The sequence below is a fragment of the Pinus tabuliformis genome, chromosome 5_1, assembly GCF_031772625.1.
Source record: "Pinus tabuliformis cultivar Carrire ecotype Pingquan chromosome 5_1, CPIR1, whole genome shotgun sequence".
Classification (NCBI taxonomy): domain Eukaryota; kingdom Viridiplantae; phylum Streptophyta; class Pinopsida; order Pinales; family Pinaceae; genus Pinus; species Pinus tabuliformis.
This window is the reverse complement of record NC_142305.1, coordinates 920,412,687-920,434,321: the sequence shown is the minus strand read 5'-3', so window position 1 is coordinate 920,434,321 and position 21,635 is coordinate 920,412,687. Positions and strand designations below refer to the sequence as shown.

At 41.6% G+C, this 21,635-nt stretch overlaps 1 protein-coding gene across 1 annotated transcript in view; it reads right to left on the bottom strand.

Annotated features, from left to right (window-relative positions):
- The window catches only part of SULA (NAD(P)-binding Rossmann-fold superfamily protein), a 608,848-nt gene that overhangs the window by 243,792 nt on the left and 343,421 nt on the right, over positions 1 to 21,635 (bottom strand). Inside the window, exon 8 of the mRNA XM_089431599.1 lies at positions 6,399 to 6,501. Within this exon, the coding sequence (XP_089287725.1) occupies positions 6,399 to 6,501 (103 nt within the window). The remainder of the gene's footprint in view (positions 1 to 6,398; positions 6,502 to 21,635) is intronic.

The window sequence follows — 21,635 nt, the reverse complement described above, 5'->3', positions numbered from 1 at the left end:
GTATGTAGAACAACCTCTGGGATTTGAAGTTCAAGATCGAGACACTTATGTCTGCAGGTTGAAGAAAGCCCTCTATGGGTTAAAGCAAGCACCCAGAGCTTGGTATGAGAGGATGGATAGTTACTTGATGAAGCTGGGCTTCACTCGAAGCAATGCTGATCCAAACCTTTACTTTAAGGTTGTGGAAGGAAAGCCTCTCATTCTAGTGCTGTATGTGGACGACCTCTTCCTGACAGGTGATGACCCTCTCATTCATCAATGTAAGAGGGAGCTTGCTGCTGAGTTCGAGATGAAAGACCTAGGACTGATGCACTATTTCCTAGGCCTGGAGGTCTGGCAGAGACCTGGAGAGATTTTCCTTTCTCAAGGAAAGTATATTGTGAAGCTTCTGGAAAGATTTGGGATGGTGGACTGTAAGTCCGTGTCGACACCAATGGAACTCAACTTTAAGAAGTTGAGTGGCAGCGCTGCAGGGCCTATCTTGGCCAATCCTACTGAGTATCGTCAACTCATAGGAGCTTTGATGTTCTTAGTGAACACCCGTCCGGACATATGTTTTGCAGTGAATACTTTGAGTCAACAGATGGTTGAGCCTCATCATTGTCACTGGGTTGGTGCCAAGAATCTTTTGAGATATCTTCGGGGCACGATAAACCATGGGCTGAGATACACTGCCGGGAGTGTGATACTCCGGGGATATACTGATGCCGATTGGGCTGGCAGTGTGGTGGATCGTAAGAGCACATCTAGATGCTGTTTCAATCTTGGTTCTGCTTCGATCTCATGGATGAGCAGGAAGCAGAAGTCGGTGGCTTTGAGCACCGCGGAGGCCGAATACATTGCTGCTAGTATGGCCTGTTGTGAAGCAGTTTGGTTGAGGAAGCTCTTTAGTGAGCTGTTCCAACATGTGCTAGATACCACTGTAATACTCTGTGATAATCAGAGTGGGATTCGTATGACTGAGAATCCTGTGTTCCACGACCAATCCAAGCATATTGATATCAGGTACCACTTTATCCGGGATATGGTACAGCGAGGCGCCGTAAGGCTCGATCATATAGGAACTGATGAGCAGGTCGCGGATATTCTCACTAAGCCCCTGGGGAAGGTCAAGTTCCTAACCTTCCGTGAGAGTCTTGGTGTCGTGGAAAGACCCTATGATGTGGGTCCTGTTGGACGATGAGCTCTGGGAGCTCTGGGGGGCTTTGGGGATAGCTTCTCAGAGCTATAAGCACTCATAATGCTTCTGCCCCACCCTTGTGATTATTGAGCTGGTTCGCCACTCATTTAATCTGTGCCCCGTATGCATCCTACCCATTGAGTTCAGGGCTCATGGGAAGTACCTCTCATTTGGCCAATGAGGTGTGGAAAAGCTAGAGACTATTAGCAAAGACTGATGGACGCATCAGAGATTGCCGTACTCTCTATCTAGGATGGCATGGTCCAACCACTTGATCTGGGATCAAGATTTGTGAGGTCTGGGACCTCTGGACTGATTATGTCAGTCGGGGAATGATGTCTTTGTGACTGACCCACTTCTATTCTGAAATAAAGAAGCCAGCAAAGCAAGTTTCGGCGGGATGACTCACGATGTTAATTGCACTAATAGATGGAGTTCTCCCTAGTTGAGAGGGAGTGTTAAATTTGGACAACTAGGTCCAAACTCCATGTTCTGATGCTCAGATTAAGAGGCTAATATTTTTGTTGGATTCCTCTTTCTGAGAGGTGTAAAATCCATATAAAAATAGTCTTAATCCGATGAGCAGAACTTATATTTTGAATTTATTATTCTTAATAAATTATATGTGCAAGGTCAGCCAGTTTTGTAATGTAGGCTCACATGCCCAACAGATGTGTCACACACCCTCATTGATGGATATATATACAGGAAAAGTTGGAGAGAATTTCATCACAACAAAACTCACATCTTAGGGTTGTTGTGACACACGCTGGGCTGGCTGACCAAAGGAGACTTTGCTGGTTGAAGCATCCTGTTGACCGCCGAAACGATCACATACATTTTTCTTGTTTCTGATTTGTCTTCTGTAAGATCTGCTTATATGTTCTATCTGCATTTTGCTTATCTACTTGTATGATTGCTGTGAGAAAAGTGAAATTGCTCTTAGCATAGAACATCTACAAAACTTAACAACTAAGCAGTGAAATACAATAGCCATAGAATACTAAACTAAAAGTAAACATAGAAAGCACTAAGCAGTGAAATACAATAGCCATAGAATACTAAACTAAAAGTAAACATAGAAAGCACTAAGCAGTGAAATACAATAGCCATAGAATACTAAACTAAAAGTAAACATAGAAACCACTAAGCAGTGAAATACTAGTAAATTTCTCAAAAAGTACTAAATAATATTAATAATACTAATTAAAAGTAAACATAGAAAGCACTGAGTAGTGAAATACTAGTAAATTTCTCAAAAAATACTAAATAATATTAATAAATATGAAGTCTTAAGTTTTAATATATTTTAAGTTTTTTTTTTTGTTATTGTTTTTATTTTATTTTTCAAGTTTCAAATTTTAATATAATTTTATTTATTTATTTATGCATTTAAAAAGAAAAAAGTTTTAACAAGTTTTAAGTTTAAATCTAGTTTCATTTTTTGGTTTTTATTTTTTATTTTTCATATATTTAAATTTGTATTTTTTTTAATTTTTGATGTTTTATAAAAATTATTAGACAAAAAAATGGGGAGGAGGGGGGGCGCATATGCGTCCCCCCGACGTCCCCCCATCCACCCTGCAAAGGAGCCACGTTTCGTCGCCAGAAAAATGTACCCTTGAAGTTTCCCCGAGTTTCCCCAAAAAGGGGACATGGGGGAAATGTTTCCCCAGGAATTTCCCTGTCCCCAGAGTGTGGGGGAATGTCAGGGCATGTCCCCCACCTTAGGGGATGTATACTAGTGGAACACTGGTTTACATGCTGATACAACAAAATAACTGAGATGGAAAACTAGCCTCAAGTATCTGCTCTAATGCCGTGCCGACCCTCCAAAACTGAACTGAAACATCACTATTGAGCTCTCATATGAATTCTGGATGAATTCACCAAGGGGAGATGGGTACTCGCCCAATCTCACTAAATCACCCGAGGGTTTCTGTCTTTGGGCTACCAGTGAAGTAGGAAACTGGGTTCTCAACCTCTCATACAAGAAGAAATATCAAATCCAAGATGCTCTCTAATGGTCTCCTCCTCCTTTTATAGATCTGAAAGGCCCCTCTAGAATCTCCCATTTTGTTATTATTTCAATCATTGAGCAATTTTCCCTCTTTTTATTTCAATTAAAATATTCTTTTTAATACGGGAAAAGGGTAAATTGGCCACCATGCCTCCTCAGTTCACTAAAAGTCACTTCTAAACATTCCATCATGTAGATCCTCTCATTCCAGTTCCAACAAGCTATTACACTAAGGTGTTCCGTCAAGTATTCCTCTCAGAATGCCACCCTAAGCGTAATTAACTAAGTTAGGCCGAATAAAAACCTTGTTTTTCGAAAGTTGTCGGAATGCGATGGAATGAAAGGCAAGTTGTGCAGATGATGGAATACACCAAGAGAATGGCATTGGATCCCATAGAAACTCCTCAAAACCCCATGAAACATCTCCAAAAGCCCCCGGGTCCATTGATGAAATAAACCTGCACCTATGCCTTGTTTGCCTCCAACCTTAAAAGTCCATCCTAACCATGCCATGAGAAATACCAGAAAAAGGAACATCACAGTAGCTTGTTAGTTTTTCTTATCAGCTGAAGGTATAGACCATTGTAGGTTCATAGGCTCTGATACCATGTAGAAAATCTTGCAAATCTGGTAGCCCTCCCAGTTTTAAGGTTTTTGCATAGTGTTTAATACCCACAGCCCCAAAGTGTTAGCTGATATAAAACATTTAATGCAAATTCTTTTGAAACATTTTTAGGCTACTTCTACAAAAAAAATTACATTTTCAGCTGATACAAGAAAATAAATACAAACATTCATCACACATGACACATTTATTTCTGGTTCAGAGACCTTGGAAAAACCCACAAGGGGAAAACCAGTCTTCAAGGAGGATTATATTGCTCTTAGGAAATATTTAATACACAACAAAATTACAACAGACTTATCTCCCTTTTGTTTGCTGATGTCACTGCTCAGGTTTGCATGGAAATTTTTGCCCCACACAGTCAGCTATCTCAGCCTGTGATATGAATCGATTTCTGTGCTTGACACCCACTGATAGTGCCTCAATTTGTGTCAAACACAACAGAAAATTCCAAAAAAAATCGTGCCACCTTTCTGAACCCTCTGCCTCCAGATTTGTGCTGAAACTCAGATCAAAAATTAGTGCTGACAGCTCAGAATTTAATGCTGGGTCAGCCTCAGGGTTTGTGCCAAAATCCCTGCCTAAAAAAGCATGCCAAGCCTACTGAAATGGAGCCTCGAATTCTGTGCCAGGAAACTTCCTCTTACTGCCTAGAAAATTGCAACAACCCGATTTCTCTGCCTGGAAGTTCGGGCCAGTCTAGGAATTCGAGCCAAAACTTTTCTCTCTCTCTTCCTTGGGAATCGAGCCCCTCCTTTGTTGTAGCTTCTTCTTCCTGCAAATCAATGGCTGTAGCAGCCTCTTTCTCCTCCTTTGCTCCTTCTCTACTCCTCTCAAATGCACATGAGAATGAATGTATTCTCTTGCCTTTTCTTCCTTTTTGTCTTCATTAAGATAGGAAACCCTAACCCTATTGATCAAGGGCTGAGATTAAATCTCAGCCCATCAGATCAATGGTGAAGATCATTTCCCTCTCTTGACCCCCTTTCTCATGTGGTCCCCCTCATTTAATGAGCTCCTAGTCACTTTAATATGTTTTGTACTTCGACCCTGTTATGTAAAAAAATTAGTTAATTTTAGGTTTATTATTTAATTTTAGGTTTAGTTAGACGAAAGGGCACAATCATAAGATCATGCCCTTTCCCAAAGGGTGTCCATGACAGTATATAAGCCAGGAACCCCATTTGTAATCATCATCATCTGTAATTCATCTTTTAATAAATTATTTATATATATAATTCTGTGTATCAGAAGTTCTTTGTTTCATTGGTATTAGAGCAGGTTCGGTTCTCCAGCTATCCACCCACTGACTCCACTGCCCTCTGCATAGACCATATCACAACCGTCACCGCTTTGTGTCTCCACGCCGCGTACCATCCTCAGCCTGCTTGGCTATACCGCTGCACCACTGCAATCCGCTGCTCTCTGAACAATCGATATCTGATAGTGGCATCAACTGTGCCACAAACCCTATCGTGGAAGCAGTCTCTCGTCCAGCAAACCCTCGGTCCATTCTGTCGTGCCTGTAATTTCCGCTGTCCAGTCTTTACCGCCGTCCAACCACGTCTGCGGTAGTAATTCCTAAGTTTTGAACCATCAAAAATAAATAAATCGAACATTCATTCGACGTGACTGTTCTGAGTGGGAAATCCAACATTCAATTAACGTGACGGTTAGTGAAACTATATACAACGTCCAATATATATTCAAGTAACTTAAAAATATAAAGTAACTTAAATATTGAAAGGTACTTTAGTACTTTTCCTCATAAAGTCACTTTAAAACATAAAGTGACATTAATATAAAGTACCCAACACACGTACCACATAAAGTGACTTTTTTACCATGACCTTAATATAACTCATAAAGTCACATGCCAAAAAGGTAATTAAAGTGTCTTCCTAGGCAAGAAGGCTAAAGCACTAAGAAACACTTCCTTGGTACCTATTTTCTCAACAAAATAAAAGCAATCAATGGGACCAGAAAGCTACAATATGAGATGAAGCTGCTGAACTTCAAACGAATTTCATAACCAGAAGAAGTCTTGTAATCAGTACGAGACAAGACAGATTTGTAACAAATAAAATATCGGATTCCCGAATTTCAAGTAATTGTTTGCAGTTGTTTGATGTTTGCATCAAAGGCAATTGTATATGCATCTCCATTTGTATGGTTTCCATGAGACCTATGGTCACCTTGACTGTCTACAACTTTAAGAAAATATTAAATATCAAATCCATCCCATGAAGCACGTCCTCCATTTCTATCGAAATCATTGAAAGGTGACACAAATGACAGTCATGTTCAAGTGTAATAGTAGGTTTTCAAACTTATGCCTCTTGTGATCATTTATACTCTTCCGTGACTGTTAAGCCCAATTTCTATGCTACTATTCAAAATATCTTCATTGACTGTTTAATACCTCATTACTTTTCTGCTTGCAGCAGTTGCCTGTAGATTCGTTGTTAGAAAAGCATCCCTAAAGAAGTGAAAGCTAACCCACATTGAAGATATCTGACAAAATTATTAATGTATAATCATTGATTTTGGCACAACAAAGGTTTACGACATGCCTAAAGCACCACCATCTTTGTCAAGAACTACGCCGTTACGGAGAAGAACTAATCTGACTGTGTCATCCACGTTCTGTGCCATCGCCTCCCACTCTCTGCAAACCTGATTACAATAAAAAATATTGACTTGAAATCATGCATTTTAAATAACATAGTAACCAGTCCAGTCAACTTAAGAATTCAAATCCATCTTCTGTAAATACATTTCCTGTAATTTTTCTTTCAATCATTGAATAAAAAAGATTGAATGTGAAAGTAAAACACTAGGTCCGCCGGTGGTCAGTCAATAATAGTCTTCATCTGAATTCAATTCTTATTAACAGACAACGTCTTAAAGAAAGAAAGAATGTGTGGGGTAGAGACTATCTGCATAAGTCAAACTTCTATAGCATCACAGGGAATCATAAATAGTCAGATAAACACCTTAACTTCCCTGTGGATCAGTTTCATCAAGTACCAAAAGAACAAATCATGTGGGGGTTGGGACAGGCAGATTTGTAAGGATTTTACCATCAATTGATCATAGCAGAAAAGAAACATGTATTTTAATTTGTTCCAGTTTTCCTTTAATTACTCTCAAAGGAAACGAACCAATAGAATTGAAGTATCGAGTATCATGGGAAGATCATTTCAGAGGTTATCATCATATTGGTAGTAAGTAAAAAGGACATATTGCATAACAAATGCCATTTTATATTATTATAGGTATTTTAGGGTATAGAACATTATTCTCCTTTGACAACGTATTCTAGTTTATCACTGCCTGAAAGGTTTCTTACCAACCTATAGTGCATGGCCTACTCATCATCAGAGTAATAAGAAAAAAAATTGCACTGTTGCAAATGGAGAGAGAGGGTAATATATATGTGTGAGGGAGGGAGGGGAGGAGGGGGCGGAGGGGTGGGGTGTTAATATGATTTTATTAAATAGAAGAGGAAGAAGGCACATAAACAGTAGGAATTTGTAAATTAATGACCAATGAAAATTGTAAATTGGAAAGAAACAAATGTTGTCAAATAATTTAATTTCATCAAATAGAAACAGAATGCACATAATTCGTAAATAATTGAAAGGAAATTAAAGTTATCACATAATTCACTTGTATTATATAGAATAAGGAGAAGGCACATAGCCATTAAAAATTTCAAAGTTAATGAACCATGAAAATCAAATAGAAACAACACTTTTCAAAAAATCTAAGTTTAAAGAAATGGGTCTAGGGAGCTCAAATAGAAGAAATTAATGTAAAAAACTAGAGTAAATTTAGATAACAAAAAATTTAATAGTAGTGTGCAATGCAAGGATAAAGTAGGATGATAGGAAATCACAAACAGGTTTTTAATCCCTCTTGCGGAAACCATACATCAGATGAGGGAACTAGTAGAGGTTTCTCCTTACAGGGAAGAGGAGCTACTAGACTATAACAAAGACCCACTCCTTGGCAAGAATATTTGGCATAATCCTTTAAGAGGTGGGCCCATTGGTATAGCTTTTATTGAAGACTTTTCCCCTTGCTATGTGAGCTCTTCTTTAATCGATCATATCCATTTGGAAACTTGTGCAAGAGTGGAGCAAATTGGTAGGTGGAAGGTGACAAATGGTCCCTTAACCCAGAAATCGAACGCTTTGTTCAAAGCATAGGTGTCATCTCTAGCCCCAAGAAGATCTATTACTTGGATGTGACAAGATCAGTGTTTAATGGAGCTCTTAATGCTACAACAATGAACTATCCAATGTTTCCCTTGGGACATGGTTTGAGGCAAGATACACCACCCATCTTGCATTACCATATGTCAGCTCGAGAGGAAAACTCAGCGAGCCCCAGATTTGCATTTGAAGCAGTGCTTCAAGAACAGTCCCCCCACCCTCCTCCATCGGTTAGGGAGACGGATTCATGTACTGAATGGATCCGTAGGCAATCCTTAGGCGAAACCACAGTTCCAAAAATCAGAACTGCGGTTCCACCCTTTTTTCGTAGTTCTTGGACTTTTGGAACCATGACGGTTCCAAACCACGGTTCAAGAGGCCCGAACTGCAGTTCCACCACGGTTCCAGAAACCGCTCACATGATTCTTCCACTATGTGAGGAACAATGCTTCCCAAACACTCCCAAGGTGATCCCTAAACGCTTCCTAGATGCTCCCTAATAGTAATGTTAAATTCTTAAAGTAAAAGGATCATCCTTTTGCCTAAATTTTTAAAATTACCATGAAATGACTCAAGATTTGTGAAAATTTCACCACTGAAATCCTATTGCAGCAACTGGTATTATTTCTTCTAACTATTAATTAAATTAGCAGTTTATTGCTACGACAACAACGAAATAAACACACTGCAATCTTCACAAAATACTGCGGAAAATAATAGCGCTAGAAACTGAGAAATATTCTAGCACACACATAAAAATTGGCACACTTATTTTTGGACTAAAGTACTGGGAAAAACACAACTTGGGAAAACCGGTGCAACAACTGAGGGTTTTTATTATTATGCAACAATGAAATAATCTAGGTACAATTTGGATGTCGGAAACTGGCAATCCTGTAGAGAAAATACTGGCAAAAATTATCTCAGGGAAATTACCCTCACTTCAAGCAATCTCGTCTGGCCTCTAGAAAGCTAGTTGTCAAAATGGGCCTGCGAAGGCTCTGTGTCACTTTGGCGCTGCCTGTCACACGCGCTGCCTGAATCGGCTGCCAATCTAGTCGTCCTACCTGCTACTGACTAGGAAAACGCATCTCCTGCCCTCTAGAAACTCTTCCCGACTTCTGGGATTGAAAACTTCTTCTCCTTGAGCAAAATTAAACTGCCCTTTTGAGGCTTCTGCGCAGCCTCCTATAGAAAATCTCAGCCTCTCTACAAAGTACTCACTGGATCTGGAAAAACTTCCTCCAACTTCATTGTCCATGCCCCTCTCTGTCTCCGCTTCCTTCTCTGGCTCGAACTCTTCCAACAACAGCTGCTACTCTTTGGAAAATCGAACTCTCCAAGGAAATCGATCTCAAGTGTGTGTTCAACATCTACCCATTGACTTCTTCTTATAATCTTCTACTGGGACTCCAACGACCAAGCTTAAATCTTAATCAATGGCTCAGATTATTTCCCAGTCGTTTCGTGTGATTTTCTAAAAGATTCTCACCTTTCTCAATTAATACTCATTAATTAACCAGATTTCCTAAGTTTAGACTTAGGAAATATTAAAAAATAGGCTAATAATTTAATTGAGACACTTCTAGGTGGAATTTCTAGAAACAATTTTTGGGTTATGGAGATAGCCTCTCCACAAAGTTTCGAGACTAGAACACCTCCGATGCTACAAAAACTAACACTCTCTCTTAGTGAGTAAGGTGTCTAGTGCTGCACTACTGCCACAACACCCTGTCTCTGTATCACCCTCTGTCACGCTATTGATGTCTTGCTACTGTGACGGTCTTCCACTGCCCACAAAACACTACGCAACTCTGATGCTACATTTGTGTTGTTGTTGTCAACTCTGCATCTGCACTACCACTCCCTCTCAACTGTTGCTACTGCAATTGCAACTACAACAACTGAGAAGCATCCTAAATACTGAATCAACTGTGTCTTTGTGCTACATTTGTCTCCTAAGTCTTGATTGCTATTAGCCACTACACTATCCACTAAAGAATCTGCACTGTGCCACTCTGCATTGCTACCAATACTGCACTGCGCTCCTCAACACCTAACGGCTACTAGTCTGCAACTGTGACTCGGGAATCTAACTGCATCATTGACATTAATCCATCCTACTACTGAATATTGTGGGCCCTTGTAGCAAGGTAATGATCAATGAGGAGGACACCTCAATGGACCCTACCCAAGTTTGCACTGCTGTGGGACTATATGTATTGCCCCACATCACTCCTGAAGGTATAGTTGCCATCATTGCAAAATCTTCCTCTAGCTTGGAGGACAACTTGTTTATCTCTATAAACACTATCATCTGGTCTTGCTTCTCTTGCTTATCCTTCCTCCTAAGAGGATACTAGGTACTATAGTGGCCAAGCTCAACACACTTGAAGCACTTGACCTTAGACAGGTCCTTCTTCTTCTTCTTCTCCCCTTGTCCCTGGTGTTGATTTTTGGGCAGCATCGGATGTGCTCTAGCTCTGAAATTTTGTGGAAGGGCTAGAACACATGAGATCTCCAAGACCCAGAAATCGATTGGTGAAATTCCACCTAGATTGTATTTTATTAAAATAGCTAATATTTTTAATGGAGTTCCTAAGTCTAAACTTAGGAAAATTAAAATATTAATGGAAATTAATGAAAATATGGGTCAGAAGCTTCTAGGAGACAAGGATCAAGTCTAATTTAATCTTAGCCATTGATTAGAGATTAGAACACGATCATTGATATCTCAACAAGAAAAGTATAAAGGAAGACTTGAGAGTCATTTGGAGACACACCAGGCAAATACTCAGTAACCCGAGGGAAATCAATTCTCAAGGAGTAAGAGTTCAATTTCAGAGGGAGAGTTGCAGGGTGAAGGAAGAGGAGGGTATCAGCATCAATCGGAGATTGAGGAGGAGGGGATGCAATGCATCAAAGGGACAGCACAGAGGGACAGATCAGAGAGGCAACGCAGCGAGGGACGCAGTCCTCACGCAGTGATGACGCAGAGGTGACGTAGTGAAGGCTGGAGCGTCTCTTGGGTGTCAAAATTTCTCCAAAGGGTCGAGGAAAATTATCTCAAGTGTTTTCTCAGAGGTTTCTCTATGTTCTGCAAAATCATTCCTTGTAAAGAGATTGTTGCTGAAGAATAATAAATAAACCCTCATCTGCTGCACCGGTTTTCCCGCATTGGGTTTTTCCAGGGACTATTGTCCAAAAATAACTGTTTTGATGTGATTATTTCTTGTGCTTGTATTTCACTATTCTTTTCTCTCTGCTATTATGTGACAACTACAGTAGAATTTACTTTGATGTTTGTTGAAGGGTTTTGTAAATAACTTAATGCCGAAAATAAGTAGGAGAAATAAATCAGTTACTGCAGTAGAATTTCATATTTGAAATTTTCACATGGTATCAGAGCTGAGATTGAGCAACAGAATTAGAGAATCTGCAATGAGTCGTGAACATGATGCTGGAACAGCAACTCAAAAGGACTCATGCAGTTCTCTGAGGAAAGAGGAAAGCGCGAAGAATATAATGGATCAGGACAATTCTGTGCTAGCTTCCAGACTGGAAGAAGAAGTCGCTTGCTTGGCAAGTTCTGCTTCCTCTGAGGTTTGGTATATTGATAATGGAACTTTTGTGCACATGAAGGGAATACAAGAATGTTTCTCAAGCTATCAAGAAGAACAGATGAACTTCCAAATCACCATGGGAAATAATTCAAAATGTACCCCCATAGGAAGAGGTACTGTAGTTTTTCAAACAAAAGCAGGGGATCGGCTTCAAGCTACCAATGCGCTACATGTGCCTGGATTAGCGATGAACTTACTCTTTGTATCTCAATTACAGAACAAGGGCTATGATGTTTACTTCATTGGGAAGAAAGTATATGTCTAACATCCAAGTTGGAAGAAGACAACCCAAATTGGATTCAGAAGTAACAGACTGTATAAATTACAGCTAGAATCTCCAATGTCACTGATAGGCAACAATGGTAAAAAAGATTTAAATGAACTATGGCACAGAAGGATGGGGCACTTACACCATGGGGCTCTAAGAATTCTCAGAAGAAATGTCACAGGAGTTCCAGAATTAAGTACCAAACTAGACGATGTATGCAGAGGTTGCATACTAAGCAAGTACGCCAAAGTGGTTTATTCCAGAAGTAACAGTGGGGCAAAGAGTGTTATGGGATTGATACACTCAGATATCTGCGGACCCATGTCCACAAAAGCTCTTAGTGGTGCTGAATACTTTGTCACCTTCATTGATGACCATTCCAGGAAGACTTGGATCTACTTTCTAAAAACCAAGGATGAGGTTTTTGATCGATTCAAAGAGTTTAAAGCTCTGGTTGAGAATTTGACAGGGAAGAGGATAAAAGTGTTGCGCTCAGACAATGGTGGAGAATACATTGATAAGGACTTCACTGATTTCTACGCAAGGGAAGGCATCAGAAGAGAATGGACAACTCCATATAATCCGGAGCAAAATGGAGTAGCAGAGAGGAAGAACAGAACTATTGTTGAAGCAGCAAGGGCAATGTTGTATGATCAGGATATGCCCAAATTTCTATGGGTTTCTATGTTTAGAACAGGACTCCTCACAGGGCATTAGGTAAGATTACTTCGGAGAGGGTCTTCACTGGCAAGAAGCCTGAAGTGAGTCATTTCAGAATATTTAGGAGTTTGGCATACTACCATATACCCGAAGAAAGGAGGAAGGAGTTGGATCAAACTGCAGAAAAAGGATATCTTGTGGGATATAGAGAGAATGTTAAGGCATATAGAATCTACCTTCCGGGAAATTGAAAGATTGTAGTACGACGGGATGTAAAGTTCATGGAGGACATAGCTTTTAGGAAATCCTGAGAAATGCCTTTCGAAGAGCAGTCAAAGGATGATCCATTGGTCCAGCCACTTCGACCAACAGAAACCAACACCAGTACTTCTCCAAAGGACAAGAATCTAGAGGCATCACAACGGGTGGAATCTCAGGAGGAGGAGCAAATAGATCTACCCACTACCAGTGGAAGAACGAGCCGGGAACTTCGACAAATACTACAGGATGCAAAGGATTTCATTGGAGCTCCTAGGAATGAGAAAAGGGAGTGTAGACAACTAGATAAATACCAAGCTTTGGTGGCTCAAGTTGGAGAACCCTCTAGTTTTCAGGGGGTTGTTCAGCATCAAGTATGGGTAGATGCTATGGTGGAGGAATACAGTTCCATAATGATCAATGATGTCTAGGAAGTGGTACCTAGGCCTCAAGACAGATGAGTTGTAGGTTCGAGATGGATCTACAAAGTCAAATATGTTGCAGATGGCAGTGTGGAAGAATACAAAGCCAGGTTCGTGGCTAAGGGGTATGCTCAAAAGCAAGGTATAGACTACGAAGAAACCTTCACCCCAGTAGCCAGGTATATTTCTATTAGATCCATGATATCCCTTGCAGCACAAATGGGGTGGGAGATTCACCAGATGGATGTCAAGACTGCGTTCTTGAACGGGATGATAGAAGAAGAAGTATACATTAAACAACCAAAGCGTTTTGAGACACATGAGAAGAAAACTCATGTATGTAGGTTGAAGAAAGCCTTGTATGGGCTTAAACAAGAACCTAGAGCATGGTACAGTCAAATTGATGGTTACTTGCAGACAATGGGATTCGTCAAGAGTGACGCAGATCCCAACCTCTACTATCTGATTATAGAGAATGAGCCTCTCATTTTGGTGTTATATGTGGATGACCTTTCCCTGACAGGTTCATCCACGCTCATCAAAGATTGCAAGGAAAACCTAGGTACAGAATTTGACATGAAGGATTTGGGACGAATGCATTATTTTCTGGGGTTGGAAGTTTGGCAGCATAAGGGTGGAATTTTCCTTGGACAAGGGAGATACACTACAGAACTTTTAAAAAGGTTTAGAATGCAGGACTGTAGGCCCATGGCTACTCCCATGATTACCAACTGGAAGAAGATTGATGTGTCTGAAGATAAAGAAGTAGATCCCCCCTTCTACAGGCAGCTCATAGGGTCCTTGATGTATCTGGTCAATACCAGGCCTGACATTTGTTACGCTGTCAACACCCTCAGTCAATTCATGGTAGAACTGAAGAGGGCACATTGGGCAGCAGCCAAGCATGTTCTAAGAGATATACGATGAATAGTCGACCATGGATTAATGTACACTCGAGGCAATGATATCAGGCTGAGTGGGTTCACTCACGCAAATTGGGCTAGAAGTTCAATAGATCAAAAAAGTACCACTGGGTATTGTTTCAACATTGGATCAAGAATGACCTCTTGGTGTAGTAGGAAACAAAAATCCGTAGCTTTGAGCCTAAGTTGCACGAAACGGGGAAACGGGTACGAGTTTCCGAAACGGGAAGCGATACGAAACGCGACCTCCCCAAATTTTGGAAACGGGGAAACGCGAATATATATATATATATATATATATATATATATATATATTGAAAATATTTAAATATATATATCTGCAATCATAAAGCATAAATGATACATTATAATTTATTACACTTAAACATTAAGATTTAATTTACATCGCATTTACTCATGAATGATCACATAATGAAAATAAAAATATCGGAATATCCAAAAGCAACATTTATTATATATCCAAATCTCAAAATCAGCCTTTATTTATATTAATACATAAGGCTGCAAGTACAATAAAGACAATGAGGCTGCAAGAGAGAGATCCAAATCAGGATTTTCTGCATCCACATCCCATTCTTTAATAGGACCACTGTTGTATTAGGAGTCTCCTCCTACATAGTCGAACGACCTTAGTGCTCTTGATTAAATACACGTTTCATACCCTAGTACCCTACATGATCTTGATTATTGGGAGTTTCCCCTGCATAGAGGGCTTGATTCTCTTGATTAAATACAAGTTCCATACCTTAGTACATGATAAAATCCAACGGAAACATTGCAATCCCCCCAATCCTAAAATCCTGAAAAACAAATAAGTCTGCTAGATTTTGAGTGAGATCTAAAATTCTACTTTCTCCATATGAAATCCAATGAGGGCGAAACCACTCTCAAACATCCTGAGTCATTTCATGGTAATGTTAAAAATTTAAGTAAAAGGATGAAAATGAAAAATAAAGGAGAATATCACTTTTACTTTAAGAATTTAACATTACCATGAACTGCATATGCCTCAAACTTCCTGATGAACTGCATATCAACACTAGGGAAAAAATTCACTTTTATAACTCTAGACACACATCTAGAAGTCACTAACATACCCTAAAAGTAAATTAAAAAACAAATTAAAAAAAATAAATTAATAAAAACACAAGTTAATGAGGAAACATGGGTCGTACGGCCCTGAAACGCGTTTCCGGCTGTACTGGCCACGTTTCCGTTTCGGGAAACGTGGCAGTACGGCCAGAAACGCGTTTCACGGCCGTACCAAACGCGTTTCCATGTTTCGTACCCATTTCCGTACGGAAACGGACCTCTATGCCACGTTTCCTGCAACATAGCTTTGAGCTCAACTGAAGCTAAATATATGGCAGCTAGCACAGCGCATCGTGGAAAGCCATATGGCTTAGGAAGCTACTTGTGAATCTATTCAAGAGAAGGATGGAAGTGACCAATATTTTTTGTGATAATGAGAGTTGCATCAAGCTCTTTGAGAATCCAGTTTTTCATGATCGGTCGAAGCACATTGACATCAGGTGTCACTTTATCAAAGACTGTGTCCAGTGAGGGGTAGTACAGTTACAGTACACTCCGACAAGAGAACAGGTGGTGGACATTCTCACCAAGACTCTAGGAAGAACAAAGTTTGTTTATTTTAGGGAGAAGATGGGGGTGATTGAGAATCTGTTTCAGTAGCAAAAACAGATAGTGCAGTTCTTAAGAGGGAGCTGCACTGCAGCAGTTAGCAATGACAGTGCTATGGGCAACATGATGCAGCATATTGAGAGGGAGTTGCAATACAGATGTAGCAGTGAATGTTCTAGAAACTCACAGGGATCGACTTCAAGTTAATCCTAGCCACCGATTAAGATCTAATCTTGGTCGTTGAAATCTCAACAAAGGATTATAAGAAGAAGTCGATGGAGCTTGGAGAAATCACTTGAGAGGTTCGATTTCATGAGCATATCAATTTCCAGAGTAGCAGTAGTCAGTTGCTGGAGAGAGAGCTAGTGAGATCGAAGCAACAAGAGAGGGGTAGAGACAATGATGTCGGAGGAAGGATTCTAGATTCGGTGAGTGCATTTGCAGAGGCAGAAGAGCTACAAAGAGGCTGACACTGAGGTAGCACAGTAGCCTTTAGAGGCAGTTTTGATTCTGCTGGGGAAAGTTGGCCAGAGGTTCTGGAGGCCAGAAGAGACATTTTCCTAGACAACAGTGGACCAAACGGCTTGCAAAGAACCTAGCTCAAGCTGAGTGTAGAAGTAACTATGTTAGGGTGACGCAGTAGCTGCGCAAAGTTAGTTTGGATGGCTCAATTTGAGTTGAAGTCAAAAGCTTGGATTTTCCTGTGGAGTGAGGAAATTCCTCACTATATTTTTCTTGTCAATTTTTCTCTATAGGATTGCCAGTTTAGGCATCCAGTTCTACTCAGATTATCTCCCTGCTGAATAATAATAAAACCCTCAGCTGTTGCACCGGTTTACAAAGTTTGGTCTTTCCGGGGACAATGGTCCAAAAATAACTGTCATTTTATGAGTGTGCTAGTATTTCTCCCTGCGTTTATTTCTTCCGTAGTTTTATATGTGTAGTTTGCAGTGTGATTGATTCAATATTTGCTATAGCAAACAATATATAAATTGTTAAAAACTAATTTAACAATAAGGAGAATTATTTCCAGTTGCTGCAATAGGATTCAGGTTTCCGAATTTTCACAAGGGGCCGAATTTTGGGGGTCAAAACCAAATCAAATCTTTTTTGGGTTTTGGTGGATTATTTGTGAGGAGCTTGGGGTTAATTTTGCAGAATTTTTTGAGCACCAGAGGTGAGGTTGTAATATCACTTATCAAAGATATCCCTCAAACACAAGCAAACTCCAACCAGAGAAATAACAGTAATGCGACATACAATAATGTATACATGGAATATAAACAAATACTCGAGAAATGCAGAGAGAAATGCTAAGCCATTTTATTATACTGAGTAATGGAAATAGTGCAAGAGGTGATCAGAAAGATAGCACCTCGACTTGCACAAGGCAAGTGAAGAAATACACTCAGAATCGTAAGGAAATGGCCTCTCTCTGAACTGCGTCCAAGCTGCCGGAGAGCTGCTGTGCTACTGCTAATGCTAGAATCAAATGAGGATTTGGGGTTGTTCCACTCCTCAGAAAATGCTGAAACTCCGGAATCAGCCTATGTTCAATAAACCCAGAAAAGCCTAAAAAGCTTTTCTAAAATAGCTGACCCCCGAAAATCACCCCCCTTGAGGATCTAGGCTATCCGTCAAGGCTCTGCGCTGCTCCTAAACAGAATCCTCCAAACTCTACCCGAAACTCTGCCAAAATCCTCCAATATGAAAGGGTTGATCCCTTGCTCAATCTCCAAGCTCAAATCCTCCACAAAAACACAATCCAGAGCTCCTACCAAAAGAACTGCGTCCTCCCCTCTCAAGACTGCGCAGTCATCAAAATACTCAACTCCAGAAATCGCTCCTCCTGCAAAATACTGATGAAACTACCTTGCCCGAGCAGGCACTCGAAGTCCCCCGGAACTAAAGGTGAGATATCCGAACGGAGACACTCAATGCACTAAACAGTGTTGCAGACAAGCTAAATAGCCAGTGTGCTCTAAGTCGAAGTGACTAGCTCAAATGCAACATAATAGAATGATCAAAATAAGAAGGCTCCTCTCTCCTTTATAGCATTGGCCTCTCTCAAAACCCTAAGGCCCACCTCCTCCAACGTAGCCTCTCTCTTGCCACGTGTTCCTTCTCCATTTGTGCAGTCCCTCCAAGTGTCTACGTGGGCCCCTTCTCTACGTGGTCCTTGGGCCCCCTTGGCTCCCATTTTAAGTTACAACATTGTGCTACTAGGGAGTGACTTTATTCATAAAGTGAGTTATGTCCCCCTTTCCTCACCTTTTTATTTATAAATAACTATAAAAGGAAAGATTGAACAAAATCGAATATTCCAATTAGCCATGGCTAATTAGGAATATTATAGTCTCCCCCGGCAAAATGTTGCTTGTCCTCAAGCAACTGAAGTGATGGATGCTGCAAAATTTTCTCTCTCCCAAGTGGCATCGTCATCCGGTAAATTCTTCCACCTCACCAAGAATTCCCAGACCATCCTGCTTCGTAGCTGCCTCTCCCTGGTATCAATAATAGCCTCTGGCTGCAACACCAAATGCCCTTCATCATCCGTGGGTGGTAGCTCATATGTCACTGTTACCTGCTGCCCCAATGCCTTCTTCAGGTATGATACATGAAAGACGTTATGAATCTTGTAACCTTAGGGCAGCTCCAATTCATACACAACCTATCCAATGCTACGTATCACCCTATATGGCCCATAAAAGTGGGGCTTGAGCTTATCAAATCCCTTCTGCTTCAGTGACGACTGTTGGTATGGCTGTAATCGTAGGTAAACCAAGTCCCCTACCTCAAACTGTCTCTCCACCCGACCCCTATTAGCATACAGCTTTTGTTGGTTCTGTGCTGTAGCCATATTATCCTTGAGAGATTGGAGGATATCCTAACTCTCTTGGATCCAAATCTTGGCTCTCGGAGCCTTTGCTAGCACCAAACATCACGTCAGAAAAAGATAAAGGATGATATCCATACAAAGCATAGAATGGTGACATATCAATGGACATGTGATGTGTAGTGTTGTAGCAGTACTCCCCCAGATGCAGCCACTTCAGCCATGCTCGCTGCTGCCCACTGACATAGTTACGCAAGTAGCCCTCCAACCACTTGTTAACTATCTCTGTCTGCCCGTTCCTCTGTGGGTGATAACTGGTACTCGTTGTCAACTCCGTCCCCACCAACCGGAAAAGCTCCTGCCAAAACCCGCCCATGAAACGGCTGTCCCTGTCACTAACAATGGTCTTAGGAAGACCATGTAGCCTGAAGACCTCTCTAAAGAACAGATCGACCACCTGCGTTGCTGTGTAGTGTGCGGATATGGCGAAAAAGTGTGCGTACTTTGTCAATCGATCGACGACGACAAAGATACAATCCTTGCCCTGCACCATGGGCAACCTTGTGATGAAGTCCATCAAAATACTCTCCCATTTCCCCTCCGGAATGGGAAGAGGTTGCCATAATCCTGCGGGATGGCTCATCTCCCCCTTGTTCCTCTGGCAAATATCGCACTCCTGGATATGCTAGAGTACGTCCTCCTTGAGGCCCTTCCATGAGAACCTCTCTCTAATAGCCCTGTAGGTTTTGGTAAACCCCTGATGGCCGGCCAATGGTGAATCTTGTGATGCCTGAAGTATCTTCTTCTTGAGCTGAGATCCCTCAGTCAAGAAGATCTGGTCCCTATAGTAGATGATCTCATCAATTACCTTGTACCTGTCATCCGCCACCTACCCATCTAGAACCTCACATGCAAATCTGTCCTTGGAGTACTCTACTAAGAGTTGAACCCTCCAGTCTATGTCCAAGCTCATAAGAGACAACGTGGCTGGTCTATGTGAAAGGGCATCTGCTACCACGTTGTTCTTACCCTTGACATACTCAATGTCAAAGTCATACGCTTGGATCTTACTGATCCAAAAAGAACCTGAGGCTCTTGTGATCAGTCCTCAACCTGAACCTGCTACCCACTAATTACTGCCGGAATTTGGCCAATGCATGCATAATGGCCAGCATCTCCTTGTCGTATATAGAATACAACCTCTCATGCAGAAGGAGCTTCCGGCTCTCAAAGGTTATAGGGGGACCTCCCTGCATCAACACTGTGCCAATCCCCTCTCCTGACGCATCTCACTCCAAAACAAATGGTTGCGAAAAATCTGGCAATACAAGCACTGGGTAGCTGCTCATAACCTCCTTGAGCCTATCAAAGGCTCGTTGCGCTGTATCCGACCAACTGAATGCCCCCTTCCCCGTCAGATCTGTCAAGGGTGCAGCAAGCTGTGAGAAACTCTTGACGAACTTTTGGTAGTAAGTACAAATGCTAATGGATCCCCGGAATTCTGTCACGTTCCTCGGCTCCAGCCAATCTCTGATGGCCCTGATCTTCTCCTCGTGGACTCTCACTCCGTCCACCCCTATGATGTGTCCCAAGTACATCTTCGCAACCCAAACTCACACTTGGAGAGCTTGGCATAGAACTACTGCTCCCCCAGAATGCACAACACTATCTCAATGTGTTGGAGATGCTCCTCCCAAGTCCTACTGTAAATGAGAATATCATCAAAGAACACCAACACAAACTTCCTTAAGTGACTGCGGAAGATGTGATTCATGCAGGACTGGAATGTAGCCGGGGCGTTGGTTAGCTCGATGGGCATCACCAAAAATTCAAAGTGCCCACAGTGACACTTGAAGGCGGTCTTGGGAATGTCTTGCTCCCTCACGCGAATCTGATGGTACCCAGATCTCAAATCAATCTTTGAGAAGAACTGTGCTCCTCTCAACTCATCCATCAACTCATCGATCATGGGTATGGGGTACTTGTTCTTCAGGGTCTTCTTGTTCAGGGCCCTGTAGTCAATGCACATCCACAATGTGTCGTCCTTCTTTTTCACCAACACCACGGAAGAAGCAAAAGGACTCGTGCTCGGCCGAATGTGCCCAAGAGCCAACAACTCCTGAATGGCCCGCTCAATCTCATCCCGATAGGCCTTGGGGTGCCTATAGGGAGTAGTAATCATTGCCTGTATGCCCTACTCAAGCTCAATGGTGTGCTCAAACCCCCGATCTAGTGGCTGTCCTGGCGTAATCACCCCAAACACTATGGCATACTGGTCAAGGATGGACTGTATCTCTAGATGCAACGTCTGCCCTGTAGTCCCTGCCTCTGATGCACACAGCTCCACTGCCCACTCTACGTCTCCCTTCCGGCAGACTACCTCCATCTGATGAGCCGAAACAGTCTGAGGCGGATATGTGTGTTGTCCCCGTATCTTCTCATGCCTCCCTGTCTTCTCATCATCCCACTCCATCTCTATGGCCTTCCAATCTGTCGTGACCTTCCCTAGAGTGATAAGCCATTGAATACCCAATATCATGTTGGTGTCCAGAATATCGACCACGAAAAAGTGGTCAGTCAGTGTATAGGTGCCCATTAGTCACTAATAACTCTGGAACATAACGAGCACACACCATGGTCTAATCTCCTGGGACCAAAACTAAAAAGCCATCGAAGCTCTTTGTCTGTGTACCTCTCTGTTCAACCATCTGTGCATTGATGAAGTTGTGGGTTGCCCCACTGTCAACTAAAACTGATACTCGCTGGCTACGTACTATCCCCCATACGCGCAGCGTGAAATACTTGGGAACTCCTTGCAATGCTGCAAGGGCCCCTCTGGTAGGTGCAAAAGCTGCACCACCTGCTACTGCTAGTGGAGGTGGCAAAGGATCCTGCGCGGCATGACTATCTCCTACCTCCACATCATCCTCCTCATCCT